Source organism: Erpetoichthys calabaricus, chromosome 12 (assembly GCF_900747795.2).
Source record: "Erpetoichthys calabaricus chromosome 12, fErpCal1.3, whole genome shotgun sequence".
Classification (NCBI taxonomy): domain Eukaryota; kingdom Metazoa; phylum Chordata; class Cladistia; order Polypteriformes; family Polypteridae; genus Erpetoichthys; species Erpetoichthys calabaricus.
In genome coordinates, this window is record NC_041405.2 from 12,679,044 (window position 1) to 12,705,471 (window position 26,428).

General features: G+C 38.0%; 1 protein-coding gene across 1 annotated transcript; it reads right to left on the reverse strand.

Annotated features, from left to right (window-relative positions):
* Nucleotides 1-689: 689 nt before the first annotated feature.
* LOC114661882 (uncharacterized) lies at nucleotides 690-18,431 on the reverse strand. The gene is made up of 5 exons (XM_028815103.2): nucleotides 18,240-18,431; nucleotides 14,191-14,240; nucleotides 11,860-12,201; nucleotides 9,624-9,665; nucleotides 690-3,715 (listed from the first exon to the last, which is right to left on the reverse strand). The coding sequence occupies exons 1-5, from the start codon at nucleotides 18,269-18,271 to the stop codon at nucleotides 3,504-3,506; spliced, it is 678 nt and encodes a 225-aa protein (XP_028670936.1). The 5' UTR covers nucleotides 18,272-18,431; the 3' UTR covers nucleotides 690-3,503.
* Nucleotides 18,432-26,428: the final 7,997 nt, after the last annotated feature.

A 26,428-nucleotide genomic window follows, 5' to 3' on the forward strand; every position in this document is an offset into this window, starting at 1 on the left:
CAATGAGGATCTTACGAGCTGGATCACCCTCAGAGAAACGCACCACATGGCCGTAGTGCTGTAACTGACGCTCCTTCACAGTGCAGGTAATGTGCCTCATTCAACACAAAGTCAAACCAAGGGTACCCAAGGACTCTCTGAAGAGACACAGTACTAAAGGAGTCCAGTCCTTATCTTAGGTCACTGGATAACGTCCATGTCTCACAACCATATAGCAAGACAGGAAGCACCAGGACTCTAAAGACTTGGACCTTCGTCCTTTTGTTGAGCTATCGGGAGCGCCACACACCCCTTTCCAGCAACCTCATGACCTCCCCATGCTCTCCCAATCCGTCTACTGACTTCATAGGAAGAGTCACCAGAGTCACATGAAAGTCACTGCCAAGGTAAGTAAACCGCTTGATAAGGTCAACACTTTCTCCGCAGACAGAAAAATCACATGACATTCTGAAAAAAAATAGTATAAAATTTTGAAAGCACCAGAGAGTATGTGTCACTGTTTTTGATTAAATGAATTATACACTACTCCGTACATAATTCACTTTCTTATTGAAGTGCTTGCTGTTGGTTCAGTCTCTCTTACAAGTCCCCTGCCATTTCAGAGAAAATAAATTCCTTCCCGAATGTGACTTTTAAAATAAACAAATTGCAAATATGTATAGTTTTATCAGGAGTCTTTATTAAAGATGGATTTCCAAGTGAAACATCCACTATAATTTATAAGCACATATAGTGTCTTTAGCTTTTCACTCAAAAGAAAAAAAAAACAAGTAATATTTCATTCAATAAACTGATATATTAAACAATCATGAGTTATAGATAGAATATATGCAACAATTGAAATAATTATTCTTAACTATTCCACTACATATTTAATTAAATAGTTCTATATTGGGTAAAATGCTAACAATTCAAATTATGTAACATTCTCAGAAGTCTTCTTAATTACAGCCAATAAGAAGTCACACTTTTCCCATTTCATGCTAATCCCACTTATATACTTTCTAGTTATACTGATATTATTATTTCATTTATATTATGTTTGTTTTTTCACGATAGCTTTAGCACATTTGTCACAACAGAAACATCATTCTCACAGCAGTTCATGAAGTCTTAGACACATATTGCACAACTTTAAAAACATTTGTCAATACGCCACACAATAACAAACTCATCAAACTGTTTGTACTTTTGTCAGTGAGCTCAATAAGTTGTAGGCCGCTGTTTGACGAAAAGCGCAAGGATTTGTGTGAGGAAGGGGTGCACAAATGCATGGTAGACATGGAGGGTGGGGAGGAGGCAGAGACAAGAGGGAGAAGAGGTCAAAGAATTCCAGAGTGCTTATTGAAATGTGACCTGCCATTGTTGACCATGTAGTCAACAACAGTCTAAGAATGGCCAACAATAGTCGGTCATATTTCAATTTTAATGTGAAGCTACAATATCAGAATATGTTTGGGGACTTACTTGTGTTATTCTTCATAATTTTCCAGAGGGTGTTGGAGCTGGAAATCAGTGACATCCCAGACTCAATTGTGTACATAGATGAGGCAGGTATCATCCTCACCAAAGTCTGGCAGGAAAATCACAGGGCACAAGGCCACAGTGGATGTACCAGGACAGCATGTTGACCGCATGTGTACTGCTATACAGTATCTGAATACAGTGGGCTCCATAATATTTGTCCCTGCAATTCAGATTAGCTTCTGGTGTTCTTGGGTTGGTTAGTCAATGCCATCATTCCTGAGACTGAGAGAGGAGTGGTCCGACAAAACCTGCCAAATTTTGTTGTTTTCATGAACAATGTCTGATCTCATCACTCATTAATCGCATTAAGAGATTAGTCTGACCCTCATCTAGGGATGCTCATGATGTTCCTGCCACCATATTCACCTTTCCTCAACCACACTGAGAAGTTTCCATTGCAGAGGTGGAGGGGTCTGTAAGCACCAGATTCATGTCCATATTTCCCTACTAGAAGAGAGTTCATAACACCTGATGCTTGCCATGGGTGGGTCAGCATGCAATAAACCAACCCCCTAACCGAAATGGCTTGAGAGACAAAACATAAGGCGTGATTGTCTCTCAGGAGAGGGAATGAATGCCCCCTGAAGGAGTCCATTCCTATTGCATTTGTGCAGTAGTTATTTAATTTGATCTGTTGCATTATTATGCCATGCTACTCCTGTTGTCTACAGTAACGTATATTGCAATGTTTCAGTTTTGAGTAAAATTGACTGTTTTTATGTTTATTTCATGTAATGGTTTAATGTTTTTTAAAATATGGTCAATACATTTAAGCAAACACACTAAATTTCTTTCTTTCTTTGGGGGCCATATAAAGTTCTATCCAATCTAAATATGTTCTTATATGTTATAATATCTTTGTATTATTGCTTTCACCTTTGTTCCATTTACCACCATTATCGTTTGGATGAACGGAAAGAGTAATAAGGCATACATTTTTCTGAATAATGAAAGGGATCTAAGCATTTGAGCGAAGGTGTTGAAGCGACTGTTCGACTTTGGGCATTTTGATGCATGTAGTAACTGCTTTAATTGTTTTAAGGCCTAACGCACAGGATGCTGCTGCTTTGAGAAATACATTAACTGCTTTGTGAAACGCTTTACCAGTTGTGAGCCTGACATTTCTGATGTGAGTAATGTGTCAAATCGATTGTGAAAAAGCTTTAATTTCACTGTTATTTAAATTCAAAATATTTTTTTAATTTGTCACTTCCATATGAAAACAATAAGATATGCACATCATTCTCACCACCACTACCACCCCAACATTTGTCATTTCTATCTCTATTTTCCACTCAGCATCCATCGTTTTAGGTGCTGTGCAGGTTGTAAATATAAAGAGTAGCCTTGTATTTCTTTTTTTGTTTACAATTTTTTTTTCTTTTTTCTCTTTTTGGTGAGGTACTATAGCTTATTTTCCTATTTTTATGCCTCAAGCATTTTTATCTGAGTAATAGCCTTGGGTGTTTTTTGTGTTTTTTTCTTTAAAATGAACTGTGTGTCTCAGTAGCACAGATGTAGTTCTGTTGGATATTAAAATAAGTTTGTTGGATATTTTAGCTAAGGACCATTCATGGAAACATTTGTACCAAGGCTTCTAACCTATGACCAGACGATTGTTGGTGTTTCATAAATTTACATTATACTGAATATATCTCTGACCTCTTTGGCTTTATGGCAGCATAGTGATTAGCATTGCTGCCTTACAATTTTGAGGGACTAGCTTTGTATCTTACCCTAGTCATGGTGCCTATGCAGTTTGTACATTCACCTATATCCTTAGAAGGTTTTCTTTGGATCCTTTTGTTTTTGTCTTATAACAAGAAAGATATTGATGCCTTGCCTTAACAGAAGATTTCGAACACCCAGAGGTGAATGGGTTTGTGAGTGAGCTCTACATTGTCTGCCATCTTGTGCTGGTTTTGTTCCAATCTTATGCCTGCTTCTATAAGAATGTGCTCAGCCTCCCTGCTTCACTAAACAGAATGAGCAGGTTCAGCAATGGGTGAGTGGATGGATGGTTTCAGTAAATGTAAGAGAAATGGATTGTTTACTTTAATGAAAGAAGAATGTTTTGCTTTTTCATTTTTGATTTTCAGATATTTGTACAAAGCAAGAGCAATAACGATAACAAGCATGCTTCCAAACACAAGAACCCCAATGATGATGTTATCATTCCTCTTGGGTCCTAAAAAGAAAAGGAGAGAGCAGGATGAGAATCATACATATTCCATATCAAGTACATATTACACTGTGTACACAGTATCCCTAAACTGAAAAAGTATAACAGTGATGTTGTTCATTCAATGTAAATTTTCTCTTTCAAGAAACTTAAGATTAGTCATTTAGTGTTATAGCTTGAAATATTTAGTTTCAGATCTCAAAGTAAAAAAAAATGTTTGTACCAAACTAAGTTATGGTGGAGGGAATAAATGTAAAAATCCTATTTCAGTTAACCTAATATTTTAGGTTGTTCGTTTGTTGTGTTGGAGGGGCCGTTTGTATATTCTTCTGGTCGAACTTTCCAGCGTGCTGGCTTTCCATCTGCCAAAAATGAAGAACACTTTCCGAGTGGAGTGGATGTGGCTATACCTGTCTGGTCATTTTCAGCATCAGACTTTTATAATGGAGGATTTTTGGTAAGTAACCCTGTTTCTCAACTGTTAATTTTAAGTATAAGAACTCATAATAAAACATACTTTCAAGATAAGATTTACACTGCAAAATGCTTGTGTATTTTCACTAGATTTTTAAATAAATGTAAAAAGTACAGCATTGAAATGTGTTATGTTCATAATATTTCTAATAGCATAAAACATTTTAAATTGTAACAACTTAAAAAATAGATTTACTTCAGTATAAATCAAGTGACTTGCACCCAATCACTCTAAATGATTTGCCTCAACTTAAAAATTGTGGGTTCAATAAGATAAAAAGAATTAGATTGGTTCAGATTGAAAATATTAAGTGTGAATCATTACCTTAATTATTTTAAGTTGAATGGAGGTTATACTTTTTTCAGTGTAATCCAAAATACCTAAATCAGAAACATTTTGAGTGCCGACGTGATGCCACAATTGGAAAAGTCCACACCAGTGGTCTCTTTATAAAACTTCACTTGGATTTCAGCATGAAAATAAATGTATGCTAAAAGATGGATGTGAATAACATTTGTGCAAATTCAAAAAAATGCAGCTTTTTTCAAGCAAGATGCCCTTCTTGCAAAATGAATTCATTAGATTGCTGCAATTACTTTAGGAAAGAGGGACGCAGCTGAAAATTGCTTTTTTATGTTGGTAAAAACTTGTTACGGTTTATGTATGTATGCCTACACTGTACGAAAAGTGAATGTAGAGCCTCGTCAGTCTGCTAATGGCTTCCAGCACGGTGGGAATTATGCAGTGAAGGACAGCTGAGATATTTCTGACCTGTTGGCCAGTCCCCTGAGAAATAAGAACAGGTTGCCGATGTAAACTGATAAAAAACTAAAAATTTTCCTCAGTGGAAATACTCTGCTCTTGTCCTCTTAACAAGGAACTAAAGTAGAGTCCGCACATTATATTCATCACTTTTAAAGTTTAATATGTTTGTTTCCTCTATGCACATTATAACAATGGCTTGGTGATATCAAATATTATGGGCATGAGTTGTCATTTAGCTCGTTTGGCTGCATTTCCATATGTTCCCTAGAAATATCATTACCTCATATTTCAATATCCAAAATACTTCTGTTCCCAGGCATTTCAGATCAGACAGTAACTCAATACGTACAAATTTACACAAAGTGAAACTAGCGCTTGTTTGGCTGCATTTTCCATATGTTCCCTAGATACTGTTTATCATTACACAAAGTGAAACTGGCATGCAACATATTATCACACACTGCACATGGGAGCGTGTCTGCGGCTCTGCTCAAGAAGGAGCTGATCAATAACATTTTAGAATAAGCATTTAATTGAGGAAGCAGATTCTCTCCCCTCTATTTCTTTATTAATTATATCTATTTACTTATTTTTACTAGCTTAAAGTTTTACTCTGCTGGCCTAGCTCTCTTTCTTATGGGTGGGGTTGATTTGTTTCAAAGTAATTTTTGTAAAACTTGACTTATTTGTATGGAATGTTATTTGATTTTAATAAAATCAATAAAATCCAAAAAAAGAAGTGAAATGGGGAACAGCTTTGGGTAAAATGCAGTTTAACCTCTTTTGCAGGAGAAGCCCAAACAAGAGCACTGACTTTAATTTTGGACTTTCCTAGAAGTTGCAAACTTGCCTGTCCCTTCCCTATATAAGAAACAAGATGACACAAGGTCGCCATTTATTATCGGACCAATACCTGTTGGAGCCAGCAGCAAGCATAATGGAGACTGAATGGAACTGCATGGATCGGTTCCTTCCTTAATTTCCACTGAGCATCGTTGCTTTTAAATGGGGATCTCTATTAGGCTCCAGCTCTGCACCTTGTCCTGTCTCCGCTCCCTTAACAACATACTGTGTATACACAATATTTTTGCTAGTAGAATGTTAAGTTTTAAACGCCATAAGAACCTCTCTTAGTTCAGTTACTGAAATGGTTAACATGTCTGTCTTCAAAGCACATTTTCACACATGTAGTTTTATTCACAAATAATTTACTGGGAAGCACTATGTGCAAATGTGAGAAGACATGTTGGGAAAATTAACTTGATGTTGCAATGCGCTGGAAGTGTGAACAGGGGATCTGACAGCACTGCTGGAAAAGTTAACCTGGCAAGGTTTTGACTTTTATACATGGAGTATCAAGACGCGCAGCAGCTTCCTCACTCTCCGTGTGTGGACATTTTATTATCCCAATCAATAACTGAAGTCCGGGGAACACTGAATAACAAAATTCAATCATTTTTGACAACTTTTTCACATCAAATGACAGACGGTGGACTTGCTAATCACACCGAGCTCTTTCTTGGTATTCATCAAGCTATTGTTATTGCCATAACATTTCCTGCAACAGCTAGTTGAGTGGAAAAATCATTTAGCAAAAAGAGAAATGTGAAAACTTGCCCGAGGATTAAATATGTTACACGCGTCCCGCCACACAGTCAAACCAGAGAAAGTACGGAGTCCCCAAACGTTCACAAAACACAGCATAGTCGAACACGAGATAGTATGGAAGGCGCATGCACCTATACAATGCAAGCGAAGGAGCCACGGCTCAGAAACAAAAGAGTTCAACTAACGGAAATAGGTAATTTTAACAGTAAGCGCAATTATACATATTACTAACAGTAAACAACGTATACCTAATCAACAAATCCCAAGGACAGACCATGGACAGAGTCGGCCTTTACCTCTCTGAGCCTGTATTTAGACATGGACAACTTTATGTAGCCTTCTCAAGAGTTCGGCATGCATGTGACGTTAACGTCAAGATTATAATAACTCCATACCAAGGAAAACTCATTCAAGGACAACACGCCATCTTTACTACAAATGTAGTGTATGAAGATATCCTTTGTACGTCATCTACACCTTTACACTCCAATATATCTCATACATAGATCTGCGCAAACTCAAAGACACTCTATACTTACATAACATAACAATTACACTGCTATTGTCATTTACATATATTACATAGACCTACAGATGTCGTGACGGTGAACATGATACATATGTACCAATTACCAAGACAGACAATCTCTTTCAAATCTATTTTGGGTTACCCAAGACCAGGGGTTGGCGAGCGAAGCGAGCAGGGGGCGGAGCCCCCTAGTTAAATATGTTAAACACAAAAATAATAAATGTTCATTAAATTAAGATTCTTGAGTTTAAGAATTAACTAATAATGTCATTAATAATTACAAATAAAGAAAGTGTGGACTACAACTGTTCTTCGAACAAGAATGATTTAAAGTTATAGCCTGCCCTATTGAATCTGACAATCTTGGTTTATAGGTATACAGTATTATTAACTGACATGCTTATTGTAAAAAATGCATTTTAAAATCAAGAAATTAGATATTATTTGGGGTGTACTTTTTAGCATTTCTTTGACTAAATTTTAAGCTTAATTTTACTGCCCTCGCTTATTAGTACCATTGTTTTTTTTGTTTTGTGATACATAATAATAATCATCATCATCATCATCATCTTCTTTGTGGTGGGCTTAGCCGAGCCCGGGGTCTGTTTCCTGCCTTGCACACTGTGTTGCCTGGGATTTGCTCCAGCAGACCCCCATGACCCAGTAGTTAGGATATAGCAGGTTGGATAATGGATGGATGGATCGTCTTCTTCTTTTGGCTGCTCCCTTTAGGGGTCGCCACAGCGGATCATCATCTTCCATATTTTCCTGTCCTCATCATCTTGCTCTGTCACACCCATCACCTGCATGTCCTCTCCCTCCATATCCATAAACTTTCTCTTAGGCCTTCCCCTTTTCCTTTTCCCTGGCAGCTCTATCCTTAACATCCTTCTCTCAATATTCCCCTCATCTCTCCTCTGCACATGTCCAAACCAACGCAATCTTGCCTCTCTGACTTTGTCTCCCAACCGTCCAACTTGAGCTGACCCTCTAAAGTCCTCATTTCTAATCCTATCCATCCTCGTCACACCCAATACAAATCTTAGCATCTTTAACTCTGCCACCTCCAGCTTTGTCTCCAGCTTTCTGGTCAGTGCCACCGTCTCCAACCCATATAACATAGCTGGTCCCACTACCGTCCTGTAGACCTTCCCTTTCACTCCTGACACTCTTCTCTACCCATTCCATCCTACCTGCACTCTCTTTTTCACCTCTCTTCCACAATCCTTATTACTCTGTACTGTTGATCCCAAGTATTTAAACTCATCCACCTTCGCCAACTCTACTCCCTCATCCTCACCATTCCACTGACCTCCCTCTCATTCACACACATGTATTCTGTTTTATTCCTACAGACTTTCATTCCTCTCCTCTCTAGAGCATATCTCCACCTCTCTAGGGTCTCCTCAACCTGCTCCCTACTCTCGCTATAGATCACAATGTCATCAGTAATAATAATAATAATAATACATTTTACTTATATAGCACCTTTCCCATGCTCAAAGCGCTTAACATAGAAAATGTTGTCCTCCCTCCTACAAAGTTTCCTGTGGACACCCTTAGTTAAATCTGTTTCTTTGATGAAGTAAATAAAAAACTGAAGCTGCTCTGACTTTCAAAACCATTAAACCAATCCCCAAATGCAATTGGATGCTTCATCATTCATACATTCATAACTTGTTTAAAAAAAACAAGAAAGTGATTTATTTGCCCCAGTTATGAGTAGGCAAACAAACTAATATGCAATATTTTCAGTCATTTACATACCGTTAATGCTATTTATGTACTTTTTCATATTTTTAAATGTGTTAATGTAAGGGAGTTTGAGTTTATATTGTAACTTTATATTAGAAACCATTTGTGATATAGGACTTGGGTATGTAACAGTATGGTTGTCACTCTATTGTCTTTGGTTCATTTTATCCCCCATACCCTGTTCCCCGTACGTTGCCTGTGTGGAGTTTGTAAATTCTCTCCAAGTCTGTAAGAGTTTTTTTCTGGGTATTCTGGATATTTTTGGTGATTCGAAAATAGCCCCAGTATGACTGAGTTTGAGACTGGATGTATGTGTGAGTGGGATGTGTAATAGACTGCTGCACCTGGGATAGGATTGTGCGTCACCCTCAAACCCGAATGTCATTAAATGCTACTCAGTACCCAACTACTGAAATTGATCCAGCAGATATCAAAAGAATTAAAAAAAAATTATGCGTTAGAACAGCTTTCCATTTGCATGCCTCTTCTGATCCATTTTAAGAAATGGGACAAGATTTGACAGAAGTACTTTCTTAATTCTAACATGTACAGTGAAGTGTGTGATGCAAATTACAATATAGAATTTGGTTTAATCTGGATTTTTGTCTGATTTATTGTACAGAAAGGAAAGATTTGAGAGGCCAAGTAAATTTTTCATTCGATTAGTCTTTCAGGTTTACGAAAATCTGTCTTAAATTCTAGTCCTGCATAGTAATATAACCTAACCAATAATTTGTTACTGAAAATTAATATAATTACACGCAAGTCAAGTCAGTACATACCATCAGCAATATCATGATCTTCTTCATGTGGGGGAGCTAAATCTGTAAGGAAAAAATAAAATATAAGTACAAGGAGATTTCAATACATGTATTTTGTTTTTAACCAAGGCTTATATTTATAAACTAATGCAATTTTGTCCACTTACAGCATGATTTATTGAATTGCTTTCAGATTTACATGAGTTTTTATTTAAATGTTGATGACCAGTTCCATGAGCAGCACAGTGTCGCAGTGGTAGCGCTGCTGCCCCGGGTCATCCCTGCGTGGAGTTTGCAAGTTCTCCCTGCGTCTGTGTGGGTTTCCTCTGGGTACTCCGGTTTCCTCCCACAGTCCAAAGACATGCAAGTTAGGTATATTGGCGTTCCTAAATTGTCCCTAGTGTGTGCTTGCTGTGTGGTTGTGTGTGTGTGTGTGTGCGCCCTGCGGTGGGCTGGTGCCCTGCCTGGGATTTGTTCCTGCCTTGTGCTGGCTGGGATTGGCTCCAGCTGACCCCCGTGACCCTGTGTTAGGATATAGCGGGTTGGAAAATGACTGACTGACTGACCAGTTGAATTGTGAGTTTACATTCACATGCTGCTGAACATATAAGCAGGAAGTATTCTATGAAATGGTTGACATTTCTTCTGTTAGAAATATTTCACTTATGTGAAAAAATCAGAAAGCTGATTCACGCTGAGACATTCTAGTACAATGAATGTCATCTGCATATGGAAATCTAATATGAATTGTGAAGAAAGTCTTGAAATGCTAAAGGATTTTCTAACCTGACATTTTGCAAAGTAGGCCTTAAAGGAATACTCTGTCTAAAATTGTTGATTGTTTTTTATATGTTACTTTTAAAGTTTTTAGTGATGGCTAAGAAAAATGTTTAATCTCTTGGTTTTGGCGAGAACAGACTTAACAAATCTTGGGTAAAATGGGATCTAATGGTGACCAATGCTGAATTTTATAGTGCTGTCATATCTGTGTCAAGGTGTGTCTTATTTCAAGATATTACACAATAGTTCATTCACTTCACAATTACAATGTGGTTGATCGCCTCCATAAAGTTTGGGACAAAGACCCATTTTTCCTTGATTTAACCCTTTGCTCCATAGTTTACAATTAGAAATCTAACAGTTCAGATGTGATTAAAGTGCACATTCATTTAAGGGGATTTGCTTACATTTCAGTCACACAACATTTTTTCTACATGGTACCCTCATTTCAGGGCACCATAATTTTTGGAACAATTAGCATCAAAGGTGTGTGGGATTCCTCAGGTGGGTTTCATGGCTTCATGAGATACCTTGGCTTTCTCCAACCCTTTGGAGTCTCTGCCAATGAAAGTCAAACAAGCTATTATGAAGCTGAGAAACAAGAATGAAACCAGTAGAGACATTGGGAAAACCTTAGGAGGACCTAAATTAACTGTCTGGAATATCATGAAGATGAAAGAACACACTGGCACTGGTGAGCTCAGTTATCACAAAGGGACTGGTAAGCCAAGGAAGACCTCCACTGCTGATGACAGAAGAATCCTTACTATGGCAAAGAAAAATGCCCAAACGCCTATCCAACACATCAGAAACAGTCTTCAGGGGGCAGATGTGGATGTGTCAGAGACCACTCTCTGCAGAAGAATCCATAAAGAGAAATACAGAGGTCACACTGCAAGATGCAAATCACTAGATTTCACAAAAACAGGATGGCCAGATTACATTTTGTGAAAAAGGACTTCAAAGAGCCTGCAGAGTTCTGGGGAAAGGTCTTGTAGACAGATGAGTGATCAAAGTGATAGCAAGAGTAAAGTGTGGAGATGAAAAGGAAACACCCAAGATCCAAAGCAGACCACCTCATCTGTTAAACATGGTGTGTGTGTATGTGTGTTGTGGGGGAGGGTGTTTTGACTTGGTCATAAACTGGAACTGAACTGGAAGACCAATTATGAGCTAGGTCTTCTCATCCAACATCATCAGTGCCTGACAAATGCTTTATTGGCTGAATGGACACAAATTCCCATAGTAAAACTCCAAAATCCTGTGGAACCCCTTCCTAGAAGATAGAAGCAGTTATAACAGCAGGGATGGTACCAGCTCCATATTAATGTCCATGGTTTTGGAATGGGATGTCAAATGAGCTCATATGTTGTAGGTGTGACGTTCAGGTGTCCACAAACTTTTGGCCATACAGTGTATATGAAATAAAGACAATCACTCTAATTCACTAAATATACTGTAAATAAGTGGAATTTACCTTTTACTAGAAGATTTACACTTTCAGTAAGAAACTCTTCCTCTGTTATTACTGTACAGTAATAGACCCCACCATCCGACATCATGACATCAGTGATCCTGAGCATTATCTGCCCATTTTTAAAACTTTCATCATTTACGCTGAATCTACTTTTCTCTCTTTTGTTTCTTCCGAGATGATGCCTATTGGGAACGTAGTTATAAATGATATCATCGACTTTGTTGGTCCAGACAATTCTTGTAACTTCTTCTGCCTCTAAGGTGTTCATTTTGCAGGTAAGTTCAGCAATATCGTTCACGATAGCAGTCTGGTTAACTGGATCACATGTCACCTTAATGCTCCCTAGAAAGAAAGAAAGAAAGAAAGAAAGAAAGAAAGAAAGAAAGAAAGAAAGAAAGAAAGAAAGAAAGAAAGAAAGAAAGAAAGAAAGACTGTTACATAAGGCTTATAGAGTAGGGCTGCTCTGTATAGAGGCACTGATAAAGTACAGAAAAACCCAAATTTAAAAGCAGTACCAGCATGTTGTTAATTTCCACACTGGGAAGTAAATGATAGTTTTTAAGAACCATACACACAGTTTTGTATTAGTGTGACTGCAACCCCAAGCTGGCACCTAAGTCAACTTTTTTTGTACCTATCCACCATTAGCTTAGAGTGGCCATACATCTCATTTTCCCCAGGAAACTACCATATATCAGCTTCCATTTTGATGCTCTGGCTTACTGTTAAAGAAAATGATTTGCACATGACTTAATTTCTATTTCAAGTAATTAATGCAAATATTGCACCCTGCTGATTGCTGCACATCAGCCTTTGCTAGCTCTTGTTCAGTACACTATATTTAATCTCCAATCAAATCAGTTTTAATTTAAAAATTAGGGAGATCTGATCAATCCAATAACCAGTACTCTGGAGATGTTTGCAACCAGCAAAGGACTGCATCAAGTGCAAAACGCTGCCTTCAGAGAGGAAATAACGAGCCTTATGTTTTTATAGCACCACTATTCTTGGTACAATCTGTATATTCTCCAGGTATTAATGTACAGAAGGCCTCTCTCTTAAACTTGGCAACTTCCCTTACCACTGACGCTCTCCATGCAAAGTACCAACATCATCATTTTAGCCAAAGTTCTATGCAGCTTCCTCCACTACTGAGGTATTCTACAGGGATCATTCAGACACCTTGTATGTAGTCAAAAGAGGCTCTGATCAGGGCACTTGAGAGACTGAGTGAGGTGTCCGAGTGTCTGGGCTTGCGAGTGTCCTGGATAAAAACCAAGATCCAGACCTTTAATGAGCTCTTGGATACAGCCATCACCAGTGTGTCTGTTTGCGGAGAGAGTGTCGACCTCATTGAGAGGTTTACTTACCTTGGCGGTGACATTCATGTCTCTGGTGACTCTTCCTATGAAGTCAGTAGACAGATTGAGAGAGCATGGGGGGTCATGAGGTCACTGGAAAGTGGTGTGTGGCACTCCCGATATCTATGCAAAAGTACGGTCCAGGTCTTTAGAGTCCTGGTGCTTCCTGTCTTGCTATATGGTTTGTGAGACATGGATGCTATCCAGTGACCTGAGACGAGGACTGGACTCCTTTGGTACTGTGTCTCTCCGGAAAATCCTTGGGTACTGTTGGTTTGACTTTGTGTTGCTCATGGAGTCCCGAATGAGGCACATTACCTACATTGTGAGGAAGCGTCAGTTACGGCACTACAGCCATGTGGCACGGTTTCCCCGAAGGTGATCCGGCTCGTAAGATCCTCATTGTTGGGGACCCGAGTGGCTGGACCAGGCGAAGGGGTCGCCCACGTAACCCTTGGCTGTGGCAGATAGAAGGTCATTTCCGGAGGGTGGGACTGGACCGTGTGTCTGCCTGGGGGGTTGCCAACCGGGATCCCGAGTTGTTTCGTTGTGTAGTGGGAGCGGCAACGTGCTGTACCAGTGTATGCTCCCCAACTTGACTTGACTTGTTTCAGGTATCTATACAGTAACATCTACTGGCAGTCAGTAGAAATGAAAACTACCTAGTCTTATAGAATGGGGCCTCCAAAATAGACTATAGGAAAACAGTGTTAGAAAATAAATATAGAAAATTTAAATCTACCATCAATTTCATTGCTATTTTATTCAGTTTACTGTATTTCAGTTCTGGGCCTTATGTTCTTCTATTTTGATCAATTGGTGGCTAAGTGAAATGAGGAGTAGTAGAATTCTTTAAAAGGTATTGATAATGATACATTGTGTGGTTCTTATTTATTTTCTAACAACAGTATAAAATTATTTATTATACATATTAGAATAAAGTATGAAATATGTAACAAACTTCACTTACATGTCTGGGGAAGAAAAATGACTGACAAAAGTATCAAGTGATAATTCAGCCTGCCAAAAAAAAATAATAATAATCATTACCATCGTCCTCATCATAATAAGTACTAACTGTCTTTCTAGTGAAGAATACTGTCAATACCATGAAGAAGATGACAAAGAAAAAAAAAAGCATAAATCAAATGACACTCTGAAGTGGTTTAGTTTTGTGTATGATCAATGCCATGGCTTTAGAAATACATTGCATCATTTTGCTAAAATTACAAGCAGACTGATTTACTCAGCATCTGACTATAATGCCCAAGGTTGAAAATGACAAGTCCAGAGGACTAACAATTTGTTAAAGATCGAGAAATGAAAGTAGTCTTTAGGGGAAAACTGGGAGGCAATGCTTGCAAACCAAAGATAATCCAAATAACTCATCTTCATAGTTGCAGTAGCCACACTATGTAGTTATAGCGTAGTGTCAAAAACTCCTTATCTGTCTGTTATTGTTTCCCTAAGCCACTAATCATGACACAGGCTATTGGTGATGTGTTGCATGTTGATTAGCACATGCAAGTAAGAATCTCAACAATAAGTACCCTAAATTTGTTCATGAAGCCAAGTTTTATTTAAGCAGATCCAAAGGAAGAATTTAAGCTGTAGCAGGACACTGTCTTCACAGTGGAGGTGCAATAACATCGCAGGTCACAAACCCTGTGACTAGCAATGGAGCTCTTACTGTTCTCAACATAGCAGTGTCCTGTACAAAATGCAGCATTAAATGGTATTGTATGGACAACTGAAAGACACGTGCACCACTTAAACCAGCTCTGACCTTTCCAATGTGAAAGTGAAACTGTTTTATTAAATAGCTTGAGGGACAACTGCTTGTTATTCGAACACTACTTTATATTTTTTTAGGTTGAAATGTAAGGATATTTATCCTTAAATTACTTACAGTACAAGCACATGGATTATAAAGAAGGACCTAAATTTTAACTAGTGTCCTATTTGATATATATTGATAGACTGTTTTGCAGTTTTCATTTTAAAGTGAAGACATTGATATTCCTACAAATGATTAATGAGGACTCTGTTCACAATTAGGAAAGATTTAGGTGAATATTAGGTTGTTGGGAGTTACTAGGAAAAATATTCCAATTCATATGCTACTTTCCAAAGAGAAGCCTTATTTTTTTTTATTTACTAAGAATTACTTGGGCACAATAAGAAAAATCAATAGTTTATGTACTGGGGCTTTAAAGGTCTTATGTAGACCAAAAATAGCAATAACGATTTTTTGTTATACAGCAGTAAGTAACTAAGTGATGTATGAGGGACGTTCAAAAAGTTTTAACACTTTTTTTTTAACTCTATTAAGAATTTCAAAAACAAATCACATCACTTTTTACACAGTCACCTTTGTGACGCAATTTTCCCAGCTTCATACCAACTTTTTAATGCCCAATTACTGCTCCTCCCGCCTTCACCGTTTTCAACGAAAATATAAAAGTGCGGAAACTTTTTGAACGTCCATCATACTACAGTAGTCTGAAAACTAAAATGTTACTAATTAGGTTAACTTTTTTTAACTTTAACAAATTTGATCTCTATGCAGATTACTTTTTGGTTTATCAAGTTAAACAAAACATAACATAGTATAATTATTACCAGTGTTGAAAAAGGGCAAATATATTCAATTCATATCTGACTCTTTTTCTCTGCTTACACACTGAATTTAGGTGATATTTTTACATTATTTTGTCTGATATGTTGGGTTTTACTGCACAGCACTTTGGTCAGCTTGATGTTGTTTTTAAAAAATATTTAATAATTATTTTTTTTAAATAAAAAAATAAAAATAGCAATTTTCTTTAAAGTACCATCCATCCATTTTCCAACCCACTGAATCCAAACACAGGGTCACGGGGGTCTGCTGGAGCCAATCCCAGCTAACACAGGGCACAAGGCAGGAACCAATCCCGGGCAGGGTGCCAACCCACCGCAGGACACACACAAACACCAAGCACACACTAGGGCCAATTTAGAATCACCAATCCACCTAACCTGTGGAAGGAAACCGGAGTGCCCGGAGGAAACCCACGCGGAGAACATGCAAACTCCACGCAGGGAGGACCTGGGAAGCGAACCCAGGTCCCCAGATCTCCCAACTGCGAGGCAGCAGCGCTACCCACTGCGCCACCGTGCCGCCCTAAAGTACCATTCACATTGCATATTTAACCCAACTGCACTGTTCTGGAAATTTCTGGACAGCATTTCTGGAAATTACAAGATTTTGTTTTTTATTACATAAATCTCTATTTAGGATATTTTGAACTAATGCTTATGTATTGTGAAATGTAATAAAAAACCTATTCATCTTTTTAACCTGATTAGTTAATTTAATGGTTGTCAGGGCTAAAAGCCTGCCTTTGCAAAATCAAGAAGAAGGCAGAAAACAATTCTAGATATGTTGCCAGTCCATCACTGGGCATATTTACAATCACAGTAGGCAAATTTAGAAACACTGATAGACGTACCCATACACCTTTGGGAAGTGTGTGGAAGTAAACCAAAATTTAATCTATCAGTCCTTCAGGGATCAATAAAGTGCTGTCTACTTATTTATCCAATTAACTATGCAATCTTGCCAGTTATACAAAAATGAAAATCTGCCCATTGTGGATGAGGGAAGACATTATATGAGTCCAGAAAATTGTTTGGGTGCCAACCAGTTGGCCCCATTTTATCCGATGCCATCAATACCAGAAAAAAAAAAATCTTAATCATTAATAAAGAGCTGCTTGATCTTTGAGGGGCTCCATCCTGCAGCAAGCTCTGATCCAAATGAAACGCCTCCTTCTGGGGACGTCTGGATTTTATAAGGCTCTGGCTGGAAGAGGTGGGGATAGTTGGCCTCACTGGGCATCTTCTCAGCACTGTAGGTGAAGAAAGAGATGATACTGTTGGCAACAGCATTACCCATCTTCCCAGAGTGGTATTACATACCTCTGATGAGCCTGGAAAGTGATCCTCCAATTTGCATGTGTGACAATCTGCAAACTATCTATCTATCCAGTTAGGAAACATAATTTTTCTTCCAATAAAATGTTAAAAATGACTGACAGAAAAAAAAACAGAAAAGCTTTTGATCACATCACACTATCAGTTTACAAAAATATTTAATACACTGAAATAAAAGTGAAGACTTATTTGCGTCCTGGCTTCAAATGTACTGAATCCTATCCCATAATAAGTCAAGTCAACTTTATTTATAAAGCACTTTACATACAACAGCCGCTGACCAAAGTGCTGAATGCCCCTTCCCTTCAAAAGGTCTCAGGTAAATTAATGCATATTTGTAAGCCAGTGGCTCAATACTGACCAGTCATATAATATCCACCAACAAAGTCAGTGGAATGAAGCTAGCTGAGGAGTGAAGCAGTTATTTTAGTTAGCGTACATCAGAGCTCCAGAAGCAGCATTCATACTTGCTGTAATTAGATCATCCAATGGTAACTGAATAAACACTTCAAGTATCCTCCACAGATATGATACCATCATTAACTGAGTGATCGATTACGTGTGAAAGCCAAGTTTAATTAATAACTTTACCACTCCTTTTAAAATCATTATTTTTTGAGGAGTTAGGTATAAATAAGATATGTCTTGTATGCTGAAATAGCCTACATGTACAGGGAATGTTATGTGCCATAATTTGAAATATATAAAGAATCAATAAAACTTGACAGACCAAAACATCAAAAAACACATGAATAACTGGAACACAGAACCTCAGTTACAGTACATATTTCATTTTGCAGGACAAGATTTTTAAAATTAGACTAGTATAGTCTGACAATACTCACATACTAGGAAGCTCTATTACATTGCAAATATCTGAAAATAGTTTGTGTTTAAAAACGTGTATTTACAGTGTTTCAGACACAACCAATGTCTATTTTTAACATACATTCTTTGAAAATATGAACACAAAACCATTCGTTTTATATCAATTTCTTTACCATACATTATACTCTTACATTAGGTATTAATGTCACTACTTACGTGCAAAAGAAGGAGAAGCGTTTCAGGTTCATAATTATAACTTCAAACAACTTTTCTGCTTGTAAGAGTTTGGAGGAAATGTTATGTTTTACTTATTTCGAAACAAACTAGGGGAAATCTATTCTTTTCTAATAATACTTTAGATGGAGCATATTGCACTTGTCGATCCGTCCATCCACTCACCCGACTGAGTGAAACCGAAACTCTTTCTAAAAATGCGTAACAGGAGTGTACCAAGAACACGAAAGTGCAGTTGAGATCGTTATTCCGTTAACTGTCGTGTAGCCATCGCGAACATAGAGTATACCAACAAAATAATGTAAAATTTTACAAATCACTCGAGATTTAATGGAGGTGCTGGAAATAAAAGATAGGCAAGAAATTATAAAGAAACGTAAATAAATAATGTATGACACGAAAACAAAATTATCCACGCTTTTTTTTTTTTAACTGACCTATTTATTCATTATCAGTCCGCTTAATTAAGGTTCCTCCGCATCATCCTCCAGGAAAGAGACAGCTCCAGAATGGACGTCGATTCCAGGTTTCTTGAAGATGGACATAGCGATGCACATCACTAGACCATATTGGTGTATTGTATTAAATTGTATTGTAAAATGCGTAAAACGCAATAGATCCGTATCAAGTGGTTTGACTGACGCAACGCATTCTGAATGTTTAAATTCATACATTCACTTAAAAGCAGCATGCCAGGTTATCCTACACCTTTTCGGTAGCCTATAAACGCTGATGCTTTTTGGACCTGTATAAGGACAGGGGACATTTTTTTTATATAAAAAAGGTTCCCACGCTTTCTCGTTATCAGTGGCCGCGCGGTGCTCCTTTATTGCTCCAGGAACTTGAGATCAATCCCGGGTTAGGTAGATCGGTGACTCCGGTATTAAGAGCACATGCCCTGCAAGTGAGGCGAGGAGGTTTATCCTGTCACGTCTTGATATGAACACCGGTAACTGTGCTTTGCAAAAACGAAAGAAAAACAATGGATTACAAGCTTATTACTTCCGGATCATTTCAGACGATTGACTTTCGTTTTTTGTGAAACGGTACAGTTTCTGAGAAATGACGGCTGTGAAAACACAACCGAGGTGGTGAAAACCAAAGGGATTTCTGAGAAACCGAAACTTAAAAAAAGAGGGTTCCGTTATTTGAAAAGCCTGTTTAATTTTCAGTCTAAGCTCAAAACGTTTTTTTTAATAACTTAGAAAATGTAAAAAATACAAATGACATTTATTTCAATAGCACATTTTCATTCAAAATATGTAGTTTAAAGTGCTTTACAGGCTGTCAAAGAAACAATCATCATAATACTGTATATTCCATAGTATTAGCCTGACGTATCTCTACTGGAATACTTTATCGATAGAGATACGTCAGGCTAATACTGTGAAATATTTTAAAACCCCTCTTTTTAATTTGGCTTTTTCGTATAGCTACATTTTAGTTTAATTCCTAGTAAGACTATTTGGCATTGAGTTATACTGATCGGGGATTTGCAATCTTTACTGATCTCTATTTTTCTCGGCAGTCTTTTCCAAGGCACCGGGAACAAACTCTGATGCTAGAATAAAGGCGGGTGCCCCAGCTGTCCAAGGGAGCCACTGCATTGAATCCTCTCGGACTGAAAAAAATGAAGAATGACCTCATTTAGATTAAGAACATTTATGTTAGGCAGAATGCCCAGAGTGGCCTGGGTAGTCGTTTGGCCTTAGAACCCCTGCTGTTTGCTTTTTCTGTCTTCCAGGTCATCTGACCTTACCACTGCACTCATCTTTAGAGACTTACAGTATGATATCGTATGTAAGGATACTACTTTTCTACTAGTTATTTATTTATGTTTTATATGGTCATATAGATTGATGTATTTTTTTCTTTGTTACTTTTTCATTAATATTCTTGTTTGTTGTTTTTCTTTTCTTGTAACTTTCTCTTTGACATCTTGTAAAGCATTTTGAGCTACATTGTTTTCATTAAAATATGCTATAGAAATAAAAGTTGCTGTTGAAGCCTTTAAAGATGACTATGATGATGAGGTCATTTGGGTGGGAGGACAGAAAAGATAAAACAAACATACGGTAAAAGACAGCTTAAACAACAATTTTGGAAAATGTGAATAGTATTGTGTGCATACAATACAAACATATGCACAAAATGGAAACATTTATATCAAGTTTAATGAAGAAGCAAAGAAAACAGTAACACACACAAACACATATATAAGTGTCTTGGTCCAAATAACTCAAAAGGGATCTCAAGCCATAGCCACCCCGTTTAATTTTCTGACACACAAAATAGAGTGTGAGATGGCACCACATTACCCGTGTAAATTGCCTTACCCGTGGCTACTTCTTTAAAGTGTTCGTTTTGTGCAGATGTGTTAAGAAGTTCCATTCTTTTACAAGTCCGGATCTGAAAAAGACTCCTCCTTGTGGTGACACCTTTACGGTCAGAGCATTGAATGTTGGGGTAGGTCAGATGCACTGAGTGGGCACCTTCTCTGAGCTGAAGAGGGAGGAGACATGACTGTTACTGACAGTGCACCCTCCTGTCTTGGTATAGTATTGTATACAGTAGAAGAGCCTTGAAGGTGATCCACAGATGTGTGTATATATATATATATCTATATATATATAATTCACTAAGCCGCCAACAAGTAGCCACCCATGGAAAGCACGCCGGAAGGGGCATGGATTCACCATCAAAAACCATGGGAAACGAACAACGAAGCCCCGCCCAGAAACTCTACCCCTCCGCCAACTCAAACAGCTCATCAAACACATACTCACTTTGGTCTGTACTGCTGTCCAAATCCAGCTGTGAGCCACGTTGACTGTTCTTTTGCCCTCCATGGCTACAGCTTCAAATGTATTTCATGGAAACAACACTTCTTTCAATGTTATAGAAATTTCTGCATCAGGTAACTGTTTGTTTCTATCAGTCGGGTTTTTTTTGGAAAAATGTCATTGACGAAACTGTTGCTCTCAAACTTTGCAACATGGCTGTTGGCTTTGTTTGCCGACATTGGGATAACGTCAGCGAGGTGGTCACAAACTGCAACAACTCACCACACAAGGACGCCCTGTCTCTCGAGGCATTCACATTGCCGGAAGACAACTATGGGATACGCAGAAAATAGCCATGTCAGTCAACGCAGATCAGACACCCAGGCAAACAACACTGAATAATCAATAGCTGCAACTACTTTGCCCGCCCCCACTCCTCACCTGAGTCGGTTTCGTCTCTGTTCAGCAGTGTTTCCCAAACTCGGTCTTGGTGAACCCCTGTGGATGCAGGGTTTTGTTCCAACCAGATTCCTAATCATTAATGCCAGTGAAACTCATCTGGGATAAGTTGGTTTTTCAAACGCAGCCGTGTAGCAGATTAGTCTAGCAGACTAGCTGGATGTAATAATCTGAGATGAATGCGCACCCTCGCGCTGAGTGAAAAGCCAATGTATATTGAGTCTAGAAAACATGATCAGCAAGTCTTTGATAGGCTGCAACAAAATGATGAAAGAACGGGCACATTTTTTTCACACAAGCTGGGTGGGTGGGTGTTAGTTAGTTAATTAGTTACTCGAAGGATTTCAAGATTTAATATATGCACAAGCGGTAACACTGTAAAAGCAGCCCAAACCAGAAAAGACGGCTGGCAAAAAGTGGCCGACAAATTAAACGCGTGTGCATTGTACTTACTGAAAGCAGCGTTACGGATTTTGCAAATGTTAATTTTTTTCCCTCTGCTTAAAGAACATTAAAAAAGCGCCGTGATTATGCAGCGTATACTACACCGTGGGATGGTATGCAGCGTGTAAAACAGTTTGTTTGTCGCGGATAATTTGCCTTTTACTTTGGGGCTCTCCCCAATGGGACGACACGCCGAAGAAAGTCCCAAAGTGCGATTGCCATGTCTATGGAAGATAGCCTGTCGGTGGTTGCTGGAGCCACCCCACCGCTGTGGTAGTTCACTGCAAAAAAACAAATTCGAAAAGATAGTGGCCATGCTATGAGCACCTGCTGTTAATGTGTTATGCAAGGAACATTATGACTGTAGGGAACAGTATTACTTGGCCACGACCCTGCCTGATTGCTGTGTCTATTTATGGGAGAGTGGCAGATCCCGCTACAATAAATAACCCCGCTGTTCCCATTTCAAGCTGAATAAAAGCTAGTTTTGCTAAAGTACTGAGACTCAGCCTCGTGTTTTGGGGTGCAAGACAGGGATTCACACGTCACAACATTGACCACTTTCCGATTTGGCCAGACACTTCCCACTTTATATCTATACATATTAATAAAAGGCAAAGCCCTCACTGACTCACTGACTGATTGACTGACTGATTGACTGACTGACTGACTGACTCACTCATCACTAATTCTTGAACTTCCCGTGTAGGTGGAAGGCTGAAATTTGGCAGGCTCATTCCTTACAGCTTACTTACAAAAGTTAGGCAGGTTTCATTTCGAAATTTTACGCGTAATGGTCATAACTGGAACATATTTTTTGTCCATATACTGTAATGGAGGAGGCGGAGTCACGTATCGCGTCATCATGCCTCCTACATAATCACGTGAACTAAAAACAAGGAAGAGATTTACAGCACGAGTCAAACACGGGAACGAAGGTAAATGACGTTAATTTTTGACTGTCTTTTAATACTGTGTAAGGATACATATTAACACATGTGCAATTAAACGTGTGCATTTACGGGGTGATTTCTCAGGCTTAAAAGCTCGCCTTTTATCAAACGCGGGAACAAAGGTAACTGACGTTGTTCACTGTCTTTTAATACTGTGTAACCATACATATTAACACATGTGCAATTAAACGTGTGCATTTACGGGGTGATTTCTCAGGCTTAAAAGCTCGCCTTTTACTAAAAAGGTAAATGCAAAACTATTTTCAATCAGTTTATTGAAACGCTCCCGTTAAGGATTGCAATAACATATTCGCGAGATAAAAGAACGAAGTAGGGGGAAATGAAGGAAGAGCCGCAAACAGCGAAGAGCAAAAAATTCATTAAACAATTGAGAAGGGAGCGAGTGAAGCATACAAGCATGTTCATAAGGGAAACAAAGCACGGTGTAAAACGTAAGTTTAAATTAAGTTTATAGAAACGCTCCCGCTGCGGATTGCAATAACATATTCGCGAGATAAAAGTTTAATGAAAAGACACGAGGTATAAACGAACCACACGCCGTGGCGCAACGTTAGGGGCTGCAGTTTCAACCTTTCTATGATCTGCTTCTCGCAACTGAAAGACGGCACATGGCGGATGTTAGCCGACTTGCTGACCGCAACGTTAGGGGCTTCAACTCTGGTGCTGACGATAGAGATTCGATTCACGAGAGGGGATGCAGTGAGTGTGTATGCCTGATGAGCCCAGAATTAGGGAGAAACACGTGTCGCATACTCTTTGCATTATTTGAAAGTAAACTATTAAAACCATTCTATGATCAGCTTCTGGAAACAGAAAGAGGGCACGTGGTGGATGTAAGGCAACTTCCTGACCAACCACAAGCGTTACCTGGCAGGTTACCACCCATACAGTCAGATTGTGATTCAGAAAACGAATGCCATGAATGTAATTACCACGATCTACATACTGTCAAATAAACGAAACACACGCCGTAGCGCGACAGCTGTGAAAAGCGAGGTTCAGAAAAAAACAGATGCTTAACAAATTGTTATTGGTATATTTTCGATCCGTTTAAAAAGGTTTTCTTTTCTTATTAAAAAATTAAAAGCAGTACTTCGCCGCAACGAACCGCGAGAATTTGGCTATATATATCTGCTTCTCGCAATTAAAAGAGGGCACGTGGCGGATTTTAGACGACTTCATGACCAAACTTAAGTGTTACCTGCCAGGTAGGGTTACCACTTTTAATACAAAAAAATAAGGGACGCATACTGCAGCGGGTGCCACATCTCAGTGCCAACAGTTTGCAGACTCTACTTAAAAGACCCGCCCTCCTCACTGGACAGTTAAAAAGACCAATCAAACTAACGATGACATCAAGTATTACCCAATCAAAAGTAGGAAAGGAGGCATTTTCATAAAATGCGTGTGGGATGATTTGCATGAGACGCTGCTTTAAAAAAAATGATAAAAAAAATATGGGACAAATCCCGTCCCGTATTGATTCAAAATGGGACGCGCAATTTCATTCTCAAATGCGGCATGATTCCGTATTTTAAAGGACGGGTGGCAACCCTACAGTGCCAGGTAACCACCAATACAATCAGATTGTGATTCAGACTAGGAATGCAATGAATGTCATTACCCCGATCTACATACAAGGCGAAAGTCTTGCAACATTTAAATATGATGGTTTGGGATAAGTACACCATACAACATAAAAGAGCTTATGAAGCCTTGAACCGAAAAAAGCAAGATCTCAGAGATCGTAAAAAAAAAAATTGGAGGTAATGTCGTTTTACTCGCTGTAGATTTTAGTCAAACATTACCAGTTATTCCACGAGGGAGACCAGCAGATGAACTCAACGCGTGTTTAAAATCCATGCTTCTCCCACGCTCGGTTATATGTCGCGTGTTCTCGGGTAGGTACACCAAAAAATGTATACATTTAAGCATGTAATGGGCAAACAAAAAATGAGGTATACCCGAAGGCACTGCAGTAGTACTTAATGTAACTTTACTTCTTAAATGTTAATGTTTTACTGTTTAATAATTTATACGCTTCTTATATGTTGTTCAAATTCTTTTATCAAAATACCAGTGACAGCGCAATGCACGATAACGTGGAGTGAATACACCATACACATCCGCCCACGGCCGCCCTGGTGTGCGCAGATAGGAGTTGATTCTACAATAAAATAAAATAAAGATAAAAAGACTAAAACATTCATCACCCATAAAGCGGATAGTAGACGTGACGTACTATATGTGTACCAGATTTCAAGTCAATAGGTGAAACGGTTTGCGAGCTACAGGTGATTTAAAATCCTGGACAGACACACAAATTGCCACGGTAGCAAATTACAGAAGAAGATTTTACTGTTTAATAATTTATATTTATATGAAATGTGCTTCTTATATATTACTTCATATTCTCATATGATAATGATGTTAATGTTTATATTGATTTCTATGTTATTGAAACTGCATGTATGTGTGTATATGTATGTGTATATATATATACTAGCAAAATACCCGCGCTTCGCAGCGGAGAAGTAGTGTGTTAAAGAGGTTATGAAAAAAAAAGGAAACATTTTAAAAATAACGTAACATGATTGTCAATGTAATTGTGTTGTCATTGTTATAAGTGTTGCTGTCTTTTATATATATATATATATATATATATTATATATATAATATACACACACACATAAACATTTATATACATATACATATATATACATATCTACATATACACATATCTACATATATATACACACATACATAAACACACACATAAGACTTATTGACTGAAATGGGCTTTCACGAAAAAAGTTAGGGCTTTGCTACAGGATACACCCTCCACAAGTTAAGCAAGTAAAAATAAAATATATAATTCTGTTTTATTTAAACCTTTTAAGTTCATATGCATAGCCCCATTTGGCTGTTTAATTTTTTTTTTCTTTCTTCAGTAATATTTAATCTCCTTAAAGAAAAAGAACATATCCATTTTACTTTTTTTGTATCTCTTTAGTAATATTTTACTGTAAAAGAATAACCAGTATTTAAACCTTTTATGTTACTTTATGCATTTATTTTACACAATGTTGAAAAATTAATAAGAAAGCTACATATTTTGGCAGCTGCTGCTTTCATTTTCAATGAAATGAAAAAAGCTCTCCAAGAGAAAACGTCAATGAAAAAGAAACAGTTTGCACTATCTAAAAATCAGAAACCCTCATTTATAAAAGTTTGCTGCAGATGACTTAACTGAAAATAAATTAATAGTTCCTATGTGTATAATACATATTTATTTATTTTACTTATGCCTTTATTCCACCAACTTACAACATGTGAGGTACAATTTGTTACATTACTTTTGTTTTTTGCAGCACAGGCAGGTGAAGTGACTTCGTCAGGGTCACACAGTGGTGTCAGTACCAGGATTTGAACTGACAAGCTCCGGGTTTGCTGAAATATTATTGAAGAAAGAAAAAAAACGAAAATGGGCAAATAGGGCTATGCATACGAA

What these genes read in the sequence shown, in the direction of transcription:
- LOC114661882 (XM_028815103.2), bottom strand. Translation starts at nt 18,271, where the DNA reads ATGAACCTGAAACGCTTCTCCTTCTTTTGCAC. An exon ending in TGTAAATCTTCTAGTAAAAG is followed by an intron (nt 9,666 to 11,859) that starts GTAAATTCCACT and finishes TTTTCCTTACAG; the next exon opens with ATTTAGCTCCCCCACATGAA. An exon ending in AGATCATGATATTGCTGATG is followed by an intron (nt 3,716 to 9,623) that starts GTATGTACTGAC and finishes TTTTCTTTTTAG; the next exon opens with GACCCAAGAGGAATGATAAC.